At 39.9% G+C, this 14,586-nt stretch overlaps 1 protein-coding gene across 6 annotated transcripts in view; it reads left to right on the plus strand.

Annotated features, from left to right (window-relative positions):
• LOC110530477 (acid-sensing ion channel 1C) overlaps positions 1-14,586 on the plus strand; it is a 165,838-nt gene that overhangs the window by 149,772 nt on the left and 1,480 nt on the right. For 2 of the 6 annotated variants that reach the window (XM_021613580.3, XM_021613575.3), the window contains exons 5-11: positions 723-779; positions 1,028-1,181; positions 3,298-3,389; positions 6,265-6,344; positions 6,580-6,651; positions 9,539-9,591; positions 11,307-14,363. In XM_021613580.3, coding sequence (XP_021469255.1) covers positions 723-779; positions 1,028-1,181; positions 3,298-3,389; positions 6,265-6,344; positions 6,580-6,651; positions 9,539-9,591; positions 11,307-11,385 — 587 coding nt within the window. In that variant the 3' untranslated portion in view covers positions 11,386-14,363. Of the gene's footprint in view, positions 1-722; positions 780-1,027; positions 1,182-3,297; positions 3,390-6,264; positions 6,345-6,579; positions 6,652-9,538; positions 9,592-11,306; positions 14,364-14,586 lie in introns of those variants that run through there. The other 4 variants (XM_090182496.1, XM_021613576.3, XM_090182497.1 and 1 more) reach the window with 2 other exon arrangements.

Genomic DNA, 14,586 nt, shown 5'->3' on the forward strand with positions numbered 1-14,586 from the left:
AATGAATGGGGCCATGTATCGTGAGATTTTGAGTGAAAACCTCCTTCCATCAGCAAGGGCATTGAAGATGAAACGTGGCTTGGTCTTTCAGCATGACAATGATCCAAACACACCGCCCGGGCAACGAAGGAGTGGCTTCGTAAGAAGCATTTCAAGGTCCTGGAGTGGCCTAGCCAGTCTCCAGATCTCAACCCCATGGAAAATCTTTGGAGGGAGTTGAAAGTCCGTGTTGCCCAGCAACAGCCCCAAAACATCACTGCTCTAGAGGAGATCTGCATGGAGGAATGGGCCAAAATACCAGCAACAGTGTGTGAAAACCTTGTGAAGACTTACAGAAAACGTTTGACCTCTGTCTTTGCCAACAAAGGGTATATAACAAACTATTGAGATAAACTGTTGTTATTGACCAAATACTTTTTTTCCACCATAATTTGCAAATAAATTCATTCAAAATCCTACAATGTGATTTTCTGGATTTTGTTTCTCATTTTGTCTGTCATAGTTGAAGTGTACCTATGATGAAAATTACAGGCCTCTCTCATCTTTTTAAGTGGGAGAACTTGCACAATTGGTGGCTGACTAAATACCTTTTTGCCCCACTGTGGTTATGTTAACATTACATTTTTGTTTTGCTCTCTCTCTCTCTCTCTCTCTCTCTCTCTCTCTCTCTCTCTCTCTCTCTCTCTCTCTCCCGCTCTCTCTCTCTCTGACGTGTTGAATAGGGACCTCAACAGTATGCACACCAGAGCAGTACAAAGACTGTGCAGACCCAGCTTTAGGTAAGGCAGAAACAATGGTAATGATATAAGGATTAGGAATATGAACCAGTTATCACTGATCAGTAGATACACCAAACAATATTTTTAGATATGAGTACGAAAGCGTTTATACAATACAGCATTTTGAAATAAGGAACTGCTGAGCAGCAAAGGTTGTTTTGCAGCTTCTTTTGAATTGTACTACCTTTTATCATGGGGCCTGTAGTGAATTGGGCCCAGGACTCCCATTCTATTGTCATCCCCCACAGACTTCTTGGTAGAGAAAGACAACGACTACTGTGTGTGTGAGACACCCTGCAGCATGACACGCTATGGCAAAGAGCTGTCCATGGTGAAAATACCCAGTAAAGCCTCTGCCAAATATCTGGCCAAGAAATTCAACAAAACTGAACAGTACATCGGGTAAGTATCTGGATAGTTACAGTGAGTTAACAACTTCAAATTAATTTAGTCTCAAATAGCCGCCTGTCCCTTTTAATAGTCGGCAATGGTACACATTTCAGCAAATAAATGACTGTTTCAAATAAACGCTGGGTCTAAATGAATTGTTTCCAATTTTACCATGAATTGTTTACTAGGTTTAACGTGAGATTTGTTGCATTAAATAATTAAGTAATGACTCTGAAAAAATATGGCAATCATCTGTTTTTATTGCCATTAAGAAATTGGCAGCCATTGGCTACTATAGTTTTGCCAAGTCGGTTAGGACATCGACTTTGTGCATGACACAGGTCATTTTTCCAACAATTGTTTACAGACAGATTATTTCACTTACAACTCACTGTATCACAATTCCAGTGGGTCAGAAGTTTACATGCACTAAGTTGACTGTGCCTTCAATCAGCTTGGAAAATTTCAGAAAATGATATCATGGCTTTAGAAGCTTCTGATAGGCTAATTGACATGATTTGAGTCAATTGGAGGTGTACCTGTGTATGTATTTCAAGGCCTACCTTCAAACTCAGTGCCTCTTTGCTTGACATCATGGGAAAATCACAACAAATCAGCCAAGACCTAAGAAGAAAAATTGTAGACCTCCACAAGTCTGGTTAATCCTTGGGAGCAATTTCCAAACGCCTGAAGGTACCATGTTCCTCTGTACAAACAATAGTACGTAAGTTTAAACACCATGGGACCACGCAGCCGTCATACCATTCAGGAAGGAGACGCGTTCAGTCTCCTAGAGATGAACGTACTTTAGTGTGAAAAGTGCAAATCAATCCCAGAACAACAGCAATGGACCTTGTGAAAATGCTGGAGGAAACAGTAAAACAAGTCCTATATCGACATGACCTGATAGGCCGCTCAGCAAGGAAGAAGCCACTGCTCCAAAAATGCCATAACAAAGCCAGACTACGGTTTACAACTGCACATGGGGACAAAGATCGTACTTTTTGGAGAAATGCCCTGTGGAACAAAAATAGAACTGTTTGGCCATAATGACCATCGTTATGTTTGGAGAAAAAAGGGGGAGGCTTGCAAGCCGAAGAACAATATCCCAAACGTGAAGCACGGGGTTGGCAGCATCATGTTGTGGGGGTGCTTTGCTGCAGGAGAGACTGGTTCACTTCACAAAATAGATTGCATCATGAGGAGGGAAAATTATGTGGATATATTGAAGCAACATCTCAAGACATCAGTCAGGAAGTTAAAACTTGGTCGCAAATGGGTCTTCCAAATGGTCAATGACCCCAAGCAAACTTCCAAAGTTGTGGCAAAATGGCTTAAGGACAACAAAGTCAGGGAATTGGAGTGGCCATCACAAAGCCCTGACCTCAGTCCTATAGAACATGTGTGGGCAGAGCTGAAAAAGCATGTGTGAGCAAGGAGGCCTACAAACCTGACTCAGTTACACCAGCTCTGTCAGGAGGAATGGGCCAAAATTCACTCAATTTATTGTGGAAAGCTTGTGGAAGGCTACCAAAAACGTTTGACCCAAGTTAAACAATTTGAAGGCAATGCTACCAAATACTAATGGAGTGTATGTAAACTTCTGACCCACTGGGAATGTGATGAAATAAATAAAAGCTGAAGGAAATCATTCTCTCTACTATTATTCTGAAATTTCACATTCTTAAAATGAAGTGGTGATCCTAACTGACCTAAGACAGGGAATTTTTACTAGGATTAAATGTCAGGAATTGTGAAAAACTGAGTTTAAATGTATTTAGTGTATGTTAACTTCCGATTTCAACTGTATGCAAATGAGCAAAAGCTGTGTACATTAAGGAAATAGAAGTCTCTATCTATTAAGCGCTTGTTGTGTTCAGTGATTTAAGCAAATAATCACCCGGGCTATTAATTGAAGTTTTACGGTAAGTGACGTAACGATCAGAGGTTTGCATTTTGATTAAAATAAATCATAATAAAAGTATGATATTGGTCTCCACCGTTCACCTTTATTGTAAATTAATGCAAAATGTCTCAGAATTAGTAAATTAAATCAATCAATTGTATCTCTAAGATAGATGTACGTTATAAAGTAACACCTTTTCGATGTATTTGTTTTTGTCTCTAGAGAAAACTTACTAGTCCTGGACATCTTCTTTGAGGCATTGAATTATGAGAAGATTGAACAGAAGAAGGCGTATGAAATTGCAGGGTTGCTTGGTGAGCGATTGTTTCAAGTTTTCCCATCAGGTTCATGATCTGTTTTTACAGACTGAGAGGAAACGCACTAGGCCTGAAGATCACATCCTCAGCAAGCACTACACGTTGTCCCATTGTGTGATCATGCCTGCTGGTCTAAACTCCTTTTGAGACTATTTTCTTTGAACCTGTAAGACTCGGTCGAATGCATTATTAGAATGTACTTGAAAAGAGCACTCAGTCAGGAGAGGCATATGAAAAGCAAAGTCTGGATGGACAGTTTCTGGTCTGAGTCTGACAGCTCTCCTCACCTTGCTGAGAGACAGAGCTTAAGTTAATGTTTCAGGAATCGTTTTGTGCACTGTGTTTTTAATTATTTTTATTTCACCTTTATTTAACCAGGTAGGCCAGTTGAGAACAAGTTCTCATTTACATCTGCGACCTGGCCAAGATAAAGCAAAGCAGAGCGACACAAACAACAACACAGAGTTACACATGGAATAAACAAACATACAGTCAATAACACAATATAAAAATATATATATATAGTGTGTGCAAATGATGTAAGATTAGAGAGGTTAGGCAATGAATAGGCCGTAGTGGCAAAGTAATTACAATTTAGCAATTAAACACTGGAGTGATAGATGTGCAGAAGATGAATGTGCAAGTAGAGATACTGAGGTGCAAAGGAGCAAAAAATGTTTTTAAAATAACAATATGGGGATGAGGTAGTTGGATGGGCTATTTAAAGATGGGCTATGTACAGGTGCAATGATCTGTGAGCTGCTCTGACAGCTGATGCTTAAAGTTAGTGAGGTAGACATGAGTCTCCAGCTTCAGTGATTTTTGTAATTCGTTCCAGTCATTGGCAGCAGAGAACTGGAAGGAAATGCGGCCAAAGGAGGAATAGGCTTTGGGGGTGACCAGTGAAATATACCTGCTGGAGCTCGTGCAAGGGTGGGTGCTGCTATCGTGACCAGTGAACTGAGATAAGGCGGGGCTTTACCTAGCAAAGACTTATAGATGACCTAGAGCCAGTAGATTTGGCGACGAATATGAAGCGAGGGCCAGCCAACGAGAGCATACAGGTCGCAGTGGTGGGTAGTATATGGGGCTTTGGTGACAAAACAGATGGCACTGTGATAGCCTGCATCCAATTTGCTGAGCAGAGTGTGGAGGCTATTTTGTTAATGATATCGCCGAAGTCAAGGATCGGTAGGATGGTCAGTTCTACGAGGGTATGTTTGACAGCATGAGTGAAGGATGCTTTGTTGCTGAATAGGAAGCCGATTCTAGATTTAATTTTGGATTGGAGATGCTTAATGTGAGTCTGGAAGGAGAGTTTACAGTCTAACCAGACACCTAGGTATTTGTAATTGTCCACATATCAGAACCGTCCAGAGTAGTGATGCTGGATGGGCGGGCAGGTGCGAACAGAGATCGGTTGAAGAGCATGCATTTAGTTTCACTTGCATTTAAGAGCATTTGGAGGCCAAGGAAGGAGAGTTGTACGGCATTGAAGCTCGTCTGGAGATTAGTTATCACAGTGTCCAAAGAAGGGCCAGAAGTATACAGAATGGTGTCGTCTGCATAGAGGTGAATTAGAGAATCGCCAGCAGCAAGAGCGACATCATTGATATATACAGAGAAAAGAGTCAGCCCAAGAATTTAACCCTGTGGTACCCCCGTAGAGACTGCCAGAGATCCGGACAACAGGCCCTTCGATTTGATAAGAATACAGTGATTGACAGAGTCGAAAGCCTTGGCCAGGTCGATGAATACAGCTGCACAGTATTGTTTTTTATCGATGGCGGTTATGATATCATTTATAGGACCTTGAGCGTGGCTGAGGTGCACCCATGACCAGCTCGGAAACCAGATTGCATAGCGGCGAAGGTACGGTGGGATTCGAAATGGTCGGTGATCTGTTTGTTAACTTGGCTTTCGAAGACCTTAGAAAGGCAGGATAGGATAGATATAGGTCTGTAACATTCTGTGTCTAGAGTGTCTCCCCCTTTGAAGAGGGGGATGACCGCAGCAGCTTTCCAATCTTTGGGGATCTCAGAAAGAGAGGTTGAACAGGCTAGTAATAGGGGTTGCATCAATTGCTGTGGGTAATTTTAGAAAGACAGGGTCCAGATTGTCTAGCCCAGCTGATTTGTAAGGGGTCCAGATTTTGCAACTCTTTCAGAACATCAGTTATCTGGATTTGTGTGAATGAGAAATGGGGGAGGTTTGGGCAAGTTGTTGTGGGGGGTGCAGGGCTGTTTACCGGGGTAAGGGTAGCCAGGTGGAAAGCATGGCCAGCCGTGGAAAAATGCTTATTGAAATGCTCAATTATCATGGATTTATTGGTGGTGACAGTGTTTCCTAGCATCAGTGCAGTGGGCAGCTGGGAGGAGGGGCTCTTATTCTCCATGGACTTTACAGTGTCCCATAACTTTTTGCAGCTTGTGCTACAGGATGAAAAATTATATTTGAAAAAGCTAGCCTTTGCTTTCCTAACTGCCTGTGTATATTGGTTCCTAATTTCCCTGAAAATGTGCATATCACAGGGACTATTCGATGCTAATGCAGTACACCACAGGATGTTTTTGTGCTGGTCAAGGGGAGTCAGGTCTGGAGTGAAACAATTGCTATATCTGTTCCTGGTTCAAAATGTTTTGAATGGGGCATGCTTATTTAAGATGGTGAGGAAAGCACTTTTAAAGAATAACCAGGCATCCTCTACTGAAGGAATGAGGTCAATATCCTACCAGCATACCCGGGCCAGGTCGATTAGAAAGGCCTTCGCGCTGAAGTGTTTTAGGGAGTGTTTGATAGTGATGATGGGTTATTATCTGTCTGACTGTGGTATTGCCTGTTTACGTCTTTTCATCTGTCATCCTCTTTTCAGGTGACATTGGTGGGCAGATGGGTCTGTTCATTGGAGCCAGTGTTTTAACGATACTGGAAATATTTGACTACTTATATGAGGTAAAGTGGAGGCATTCACATTTGTTTAATCACTTAAAAGTATTCTCAAGTAGTAGAGTTGGGGTTATATGTTGAAAGTACACAATTCATTCATGATGATGAAGTATTTAAATGAAATCAAAAATACGAGAAACCCTTGTCCTAATGATGTTGTCTGTCTGTATGGTTTTAAGTGTTTTCAACTGTTTGCACTGTCTGGTTTGTTGTGATGTTAACTAGATACTCTTGTATTTAGGTATTTAAGGATAAAGTTTTGGGTTACTTCATGCGCAAGAAACGACCGCAGCGTTGTCCAAGCGACAATCTGGTAATTTGAGTCTCCCACAATGCACTGGTTTGTAGTTCTGCACTGCACTACAAACAAAGTAAAGCACTGTAATGTGTCAGAATCTCAAGCCTTTTTCATGACCAATCAATGACAGATGTGGAACGCAAATCAAAGTGAGCACCTTTTCTTAAGTTATATACAGTGCCTTCAGAAAGTATTCATACCCCTTGACTTATTCCGTATTTTGTTGTGTTATAGCCTGAATTCAAAATGGACTAAATACATTTATTTTCATCAATCTACACACAATATTGACAAAGTGAAAACATTTTTTTAGAAAATGTAGCACATTGATTGAAAATGAAATACAGAATTATCTCATTTACATACAGTACCAGTCAACATTTTGGGCACACCTACTCATTCAAGGGTTTTAAAAATGTATTATGTGACTTGTTAAGCAACATTTTACTCCTGAACTTATTTGGGCTTACCATAACAAAGGGGTTGAATACTTATTGACTGAAGACATTTCAGGTTTTCATTTTGTTTTCATTTGTAAAAATGTCTAAAAACATAATTCTACTTTGACATTGTGTGTTGTGTGTAGAACAGTGACAATAACATCTAAATGTAATCCATTTTAAATTTAGGCTGTGAAACAAAAAAATGTGGAACAACTCAAGGGGTGTGAATACTTTCTGAAGGCACTGTATATGCCCATAGTCTGGTTCCAAGGTAGTGAAAAAGCCCTGAGTTTCTGTTTCTGCATGAACTATCTGCATGCACGGTTGCTTCAATCTTGGAGTTTTTCCAGTAAACTGATGTGGTGGAAAAGGTTAGATAAAGATGTCCTGGCTCCCCTACTGAGATAACTGCAGCTGCATGTGCCAAGGAGGTATGTCTCCTACTGATATTTTTGTTAAAAAAAATGTAAACCAAATAATACATTTAAAAAACTCTAAGACTGAATGACCAGGAAGTCTTTAAAATACACTTCTGTTGTTACTTGGCTTTCAGCTCTTTTTGCATTATGTGTAAAATAGAAAGTCCAGTTGGATTCAGCCTACAGATTTGGACATGTTGACACTTGGATACAGTTTGACTTACAGTATCCTACAAAAAGGAGTTTAAACAGTCTATTGTAATTTAAACAGTCAAAAGGTATATAGTAATTTAAACAGTCGAAAAGGCAAGAGATGTTTGACAATTAATATCATAGATATGGTTCTGTATGTTTATTTGTTTGTTAAAATGGAAATAACAAGTTTATTCAGAGCATTCTACATGACAAAGAGGAGAGAGAAGTAAACAATTTCAACTGGATGTACCCTATGAGAGATCCGCTCCAGGCATAGAATCGTTTCTTTAGTATCACATTGTGTCAGCACTATCACTCTCAGCTTGATACTGGTAGAACCCATCATATCTGAACAGCTAAATCTGGACACATGGAGAGAAACACTTCTCCCAAACCTGTTTTCATGCCTGTTGACTTAACTGTTTCTTCGTGAATCAACAATACCAGGCATGCCAGTCTCTCTTGGCTAAGAGTTAAGGAAATACACTTCATCACTTATTGCTTTAATAAGAAACATGAATGTGTTGGAAATTCAATTTTCTTTGCATAGTCAACTTACACACAGCACTGATACACACACTTACCCCGCCAGAACCCACCAGGGGTCTTTTCACAGTCCCCAGGTCCAGTACAAATTCAAGGAAACATACAGTATTATACAGAGCCATGATTGCATGGACCTCCCTTCCATCTCATATAGCGCAAATGAACATCAAACCTGGTTTAAAAAACATCTAATAAAGAAACACCTCACGGCACAAAGCCTCTCCCCCGTGTGACCTACTTTTTATGTGTATGTACTGACATGTATGTGTAACTGATAGATGCCCACACACACTACATGCAAATGTTTTTAAATATATGTCAATTGTAAAGTATGTTGTCTGTAATGTCTTTTTCGTTGTGTGTCGGAGCCCAGTAAGACTAGCTGTCGCCACTGGTGTCGGCTAATGGGGATCCTAGTAAAATCAAAACAGAGTAGAGCAGAAAAAAGACCTTTGTGGCATCACAACAGTTTTTCCTCAGGCTTCAGCATTATAGATGCTTTTCATCAGCAGGAACCAACAATGTTATGTAACATACCCTGACTAGAGGCACATACTGCAACATGAAACAAGGACATGGAGCGTTAGGTGGATGTAATGCTGTTTTACTATAACATTGTTTCTCCACCCATGTCATGTAATCATCCATTATTGGAGGCTTTCTTTGCATTGAAACATAATGATAAGCCATCTTTAATAGCTTTTACTGTCATGTTCCCCAATCCTCTTCTCCTTTACTTCCAACTCCATTCACCTCCTCTCCTCTCTAACCACCCAATGAATCAACCTAGATGAGATCAAGACAAGTGCTATATGAAAACAGTCAAATAAGTAATGCAGATGAATGTTAAACATAGTGGTATGATAGTTCTAAGACTACTGACTTTACATAGTACATTAGATGGCATGTAAGACGAATGGCGCCAATAGCAACCCTTCCATATCAAGATACAGTATATTAGTGATTTCTATTTCAATTAATGTCTACAATCTTTGAAACATTACGAAAAACATACATGGGCAGAGATTAAGAATGGTCTCTTGCTTTCTCAAATGTCTCAAATTTTGAGACTTTCATTAAAATTAAATGGCTGAATGGAGGTAGCTCTCTGTAACATTTATGTATTGGTGTGCAGCATTCTTCTCTGTAACTAGTCAATTACACAGGGCTGTAGCCTAGCCATTGTGCACAGACAGACTTGCTTGGTGGGGCCACTTGTTTACTTACTTATCAGCTCTGCATTGTATTTTAATTTCATTTCAGTCACCCTCATCTTTCTTTTCATCATGTCTATTCCAGGAGTTTCCAGAGAACCCAACCAGCCCTGGTGTCACGCCTAATCATGCCCCCAGGTAGCAAACCCCATTGATAATAGCTCCTCCCACCCATACTGTCCTTCCTTTTCAGACATTCTGGGAACCATTTCATACATCATTTCCATTCTGGTTAATGAGATGTTGGTTCACCTGAAGCTGGTTTGGTGGGTGATTTTGTAGAGATGTTGGTTCACCTAAAGCTGGTTTGGTGGGTGATTTTGTAGAGATGTTGGTTCACCTAAAGCTGGTTTGGTGGGTGATTTTGTAGAGATGTTGGTTCACCTAAAGCTGGTTTGGTGGGTGATTTTGTAGAGATGTTGGTTCACCTAAAGCTGGTTTGGTGGGTGATTTTGTAGAGATGTTGGTTCACCTAAAGCTGGTTTGGTGGGTGATTTTGTAGAGATGTTGGTTCACCTAAAGCTGGTTTGGTGGGTGATTTTGTAGAGATTTTGGTTCACCTGAAGCTGGTTTGGTGGGTGATTTTGTAGAGATGTTGGTTCACCTGAAGCTGGTTTGGTGGGTGATTTTGTAGAGATGTTGGTTCACCTGAAGCTGGTTTGGTGGGTGATTTTGTAGAGATGTTGGTTCACCTGAAGCTGGTTTGGTGGGTGATTTTGCAGAGATGTAAAACATACTAGTAGTGATCACTTTATACATTTGTTTTTCCAACATTGCGTTAGGTTAATCTTCCTAAATACAATACAATGTATTTTCTGTGGAGTCTATTCTGAAATCAATGACTCTTAATGCCGTAAATAGGTTTGCTGTGTGGATTTTTCATTCTGAGATTATTATCGGTTTATTATAAACAATGAATTGTTTGTATTCTCCATCTGTTAAGACAATTTGGGACTTGGCTATAAGAAAATTAGCTTCTTTCTTATTGTTTTCACTGAATAATAAAGATGCTTTCCTTCCCTTAGGATAAAATGCAGTTTCCTGAGAAAAATATAAATGTGTATACATACATAATTTGTTGTAGATGGCACAACAAAAGCTGATCCGCAGGGGATCATCTACATATTGCTTCCCTGCAGCACCAAGGTCCATTTAAGCGGACCATTTTACTGGAATCTGTGTTCAATAACATCACTAGATGCATTCCTTTGTGATGCTATCACAGGTCTGCATGCAATGCAGTTTGCATCAAATTAAATGGTTCTTTGTCTGCTGAAATAGCTATCTACATCTACAGTATGGCTAATGCTTCTTTTGAACCCACATATCAGCAATATTAACTGAAACAGCCGCAGTTGCACTAAACGTATGCAGATATCATGTGGATGTCGATGAACATGTAGGAATCAAGATACTAACATAGAGACAAGGACTAAAAAACTGTTTTGTTTTCTCTTTCCCTTCTTCATCCATACCATACCCCTCTTCTCTTTCTTCTCTCTACCCATACCCTGAAACATAACTGACCTACTTTAAATGTCCCCTACACTACCAATTTAATGTTCACCCATTTGTATTGTATTATTTTGTCAATGTGTGTACTATGCTTTCAACCCTCTCCCTCTGTCTGATGTATCAATGATGGTTAACGTCATGTTATCTACATCTATTCTGTTTCCACTTGGTTCTGGTTATGTTAAATTGTCCCACTTTATTCCTATTTATGTCACATCCCCTCCTATTTTTACTGTGACCTGTGTGCCTCTCGATCTCCTCTTCTCCTCCCTCCCTCATCACCCCTCCCTTAATACGGTTGAACTCCTCTTCCCTCCCTCCCTTCCCTTGTCTTACAGAGCACCTGTGACACCCTCCGGAGTCACTCGGACAGTCTCGGATTCACGCCGAACATGTTACCTCGTCACCCGACTCTAGGCAACTTTGAGGAGTTTGCTTGTTGACGACATAAAGCAGGGGGGGGGGGGGGGGGGGGGCTCTTGGGATATTCGGGGTTTGACAGAAAACTGTGAAATAACATGTATTATTACAAACATGGTTAGTGTAGAGTAGTAGGATCTAGCGATTGCCTGAATAGAAATAGAACACTATCATAAGAATAAAACCATTTCCAAAGCAGAACTCAGGTGACGGACATATCAAGGCGTCGACGACACTATTTATTTGATGTTCCATTCATGTTGCATTCTATTAAACAGGGTGACATTAGTGTGACATTAGTGTGTCAGCCTAGTAATGTATAAGACTAGTAATGTATAAGACTTGTAATGTAGATGGAAAGGACTTCAGAGTGGTCTCAGTTCATGTCAACTTATTTAAACCATTGTAAAATACTCAACAAAAATATAAACGCAACATGCAGCAATTTCATTGGTTTTTCCTGAGTTACAGTTCATAGGAAATCAGTCAATTGGAATATATGAATTAGGCCCTAATCTATGGATATCACATGACTGGGAATACAGATATGCACTTGTTGGTCACAGATACCCTTTAAAAAAAAAGTTGGGGTGTGGATTAGGAAACCAGTCAGTATCTGGTGTGACCACCATTTGCCTCATGCAGCGCTAAACATTTCCTTCGCGTAGAGTTGATCAGGCTGTTGATTGTGGCCTGTGGAATGTTGTCCCACTCCTCTTTAATGGCTGTGTGAAGTTGGTGGGAACTGGAACGCGCTGTCGTACACGTTGATTCAGAGCATCCCAAACATACTCAATGGGTAACATGTCTGGTGAGTATACATGCCATGGATGAAATGGGAAATGTTCAGCTTCCAGGAACTGTGTACAGATCCTTGCAACATGGGGCCATGCATTACCATACTGAAACATGAGTTGATGGAGGCGGATGAATGGCACGACAATGGGCCTTAGGATCTTGTCACTGCATCTCTGTGCATTCAAATTGCCATTGTGCTCGTTGTCCTTATGCCTACCCATACCATAACCCCACCACCACCACCATGGGGCACTCTGCTCACAACGTCATCAGAAAACAGCTCACCCACACAACGCCATACACGTGGTCTGCGGTTGTGAGGCTGGTTGGATGTACAGCCAAATTCTCTGAAACAACGCTTATGGTAGAGAAATTAACATTCAGTTCTCTGGCAACAGCTCTGGTGAGCATTCCAGTAGTCAGTATGCCAATTGCATGCTGCCTCAAAACTTGAGACATCTGTGGCATTGTGTTGTGTGACAAAACTGCACATTTTAGAGTGGCCTTTTATTGTCCCCAGCAGAAGATGCACCTGTGTAATGATCATGCTGTTTAGTCAGATAACTGATATGCTACACCTGTCAGGGGGATGGATTATCTTGGCAAAAGAGAAACGCTCACTAACAGGGATATAAACAAATTTGTGCACACAATTTGAGGGAAATAAGCTTTTTGTGTGTATGGAACATTTATTGGATATTTTATTTCAGCTCTTGAAACTTGGGACCAACACTTTACATGATGCATTCATATTTTTGTTCAGTGTAGCAGTCAGTTCTGGTGTGCTGAATATCAAATTGAGAGGCTAGCCATGGTTAGCATGTGTAGCATCAGCATAGCCAGGTCCATTCATTAGTATAATCAAGAGGGGTTTTAAAGACATATTCATGTTACCACTCTTTCATTTATAACTAATTGAGAGTAAGAGAATGCAGATTTCAGTGATGCCCACTCAACTATGATCACAATGCTCAAAGGAGAACAGCAGACCTAACTTGAACCCCCCAGTAATAGACAGTTCGCAGTAATTGTGCTGCCTTCGTACTCAAATGATTCTGTTCAGAGATTGATCCTATCACTGATTTGAAACTATAAACCATCAAGTAATGAAAGCCTCTCGCGTTAGGTCCCCGGAAGATAAACTATTGCAAGATAATTGAATGCAATTCTTTGTTTACAAGTGACATATTGGAAAGTAGAAAAAAAGTGTTTATGTTTTCACATATGAACAATCACAACTTTTCCATGAGATTTGGGGAAAATAGGAACATTTCCGTTGTTATATATAGTGCTCCACATACTTTCTATCTGCTTACTGCTGAAAAAATGTACATCAATGACAACATTTTCTTCTGTCGTGTTTTCCCATTTTTTCTGGGAAAAGAGTTGTCGTACTGACCGTACTGTCACTGGAAATGGACACTCTTCACAGGAGTCTGCTGTAACTCAGCCCCCCTCTTAATCACCACTTTCAATAGAATAGACAAACAAGCAAGACGATCCACCAAACTTAAAGTTACTTTATGTGGGTGTTGTTCAATTTTGTTCCATGACCATGGCTTTTAACTGCTACAAAAACACTCATTAGCACAAGTCCCCTGTGATCGTAAACTATTCTCTATTGGAAACTAGTGGAGTACAAACATTGTCAAGGTGGTGTTCTAAATATTGATTGAAAAGTGTAAATACCAGATCAAAATGCCATTAAGAAATTCAATCTCGCTCATATGTTGATATGTTTATAGTATGTAAAAAAAAAAAAAGACAAAAAAATGTATCCATTACTGCTGTTGCACCATAAGGGAATTGGAGGACAAGGGAGCTGCAGACTTACCATACGAGCACACAATGGCCTACCCCAAGAGTTGTCCATTAGTTTGTGTTGTTATCCAAGTGGACCTCAAGTGTCTTCCAGCTTCTATTTAATTTTAGGACCGGACACAAGAGTAGAATTTGTTAGATACCAGAGGCAGTTTAATACAGTGCTTCAAAAACATACATGTCCCAGGTTCCCTACTTTACTCAGTTCAGTTGGTTTAAAACACTAAAATGCATTGTATAATTGCATTGTTATATACTATTGTTATTGGAATTCCAGTACATGTAATAAGACTAACTTAACAGTCAGTTTGTGATGTGTAAATTATCAAATATAATAAACTATATATTTAACCATCTTCCTATGTACATACTTTTCTTTTGTAAATCTTTTGTGTCTATTTTCTCTTATGCTACTATTCATGTTGATCTTTGCATTAATTAGCTAACAACATAGTTTGTTTTATTTATGTGAAATTAGTTCTAGTCATGTTAAACTTTGTTATGTGGTCATTTTAGAGAAAAGAAACCAGAACACTTCAAAGGGACATTCAAAGGGACATCTGTAGCTTTACCTTTTTT

The sequence above is a fragment of the Oncorhynchus mykiss genome, chromosome 8, assembly GCF_057628025.1.
Source record: "Oncorhynchus mykiss isolate SJ-2025 chromosome 8, ASM5762802v1, whole genome shotgun sequence".
In the NCBI taxonomy this organism is placed as follows: Eukaryota; Metazoa; Chordata; class Actinopteri; order Salmoniformes; family Salmonidae; genus Oncorhynchus; species Oncorhynchus mykiss.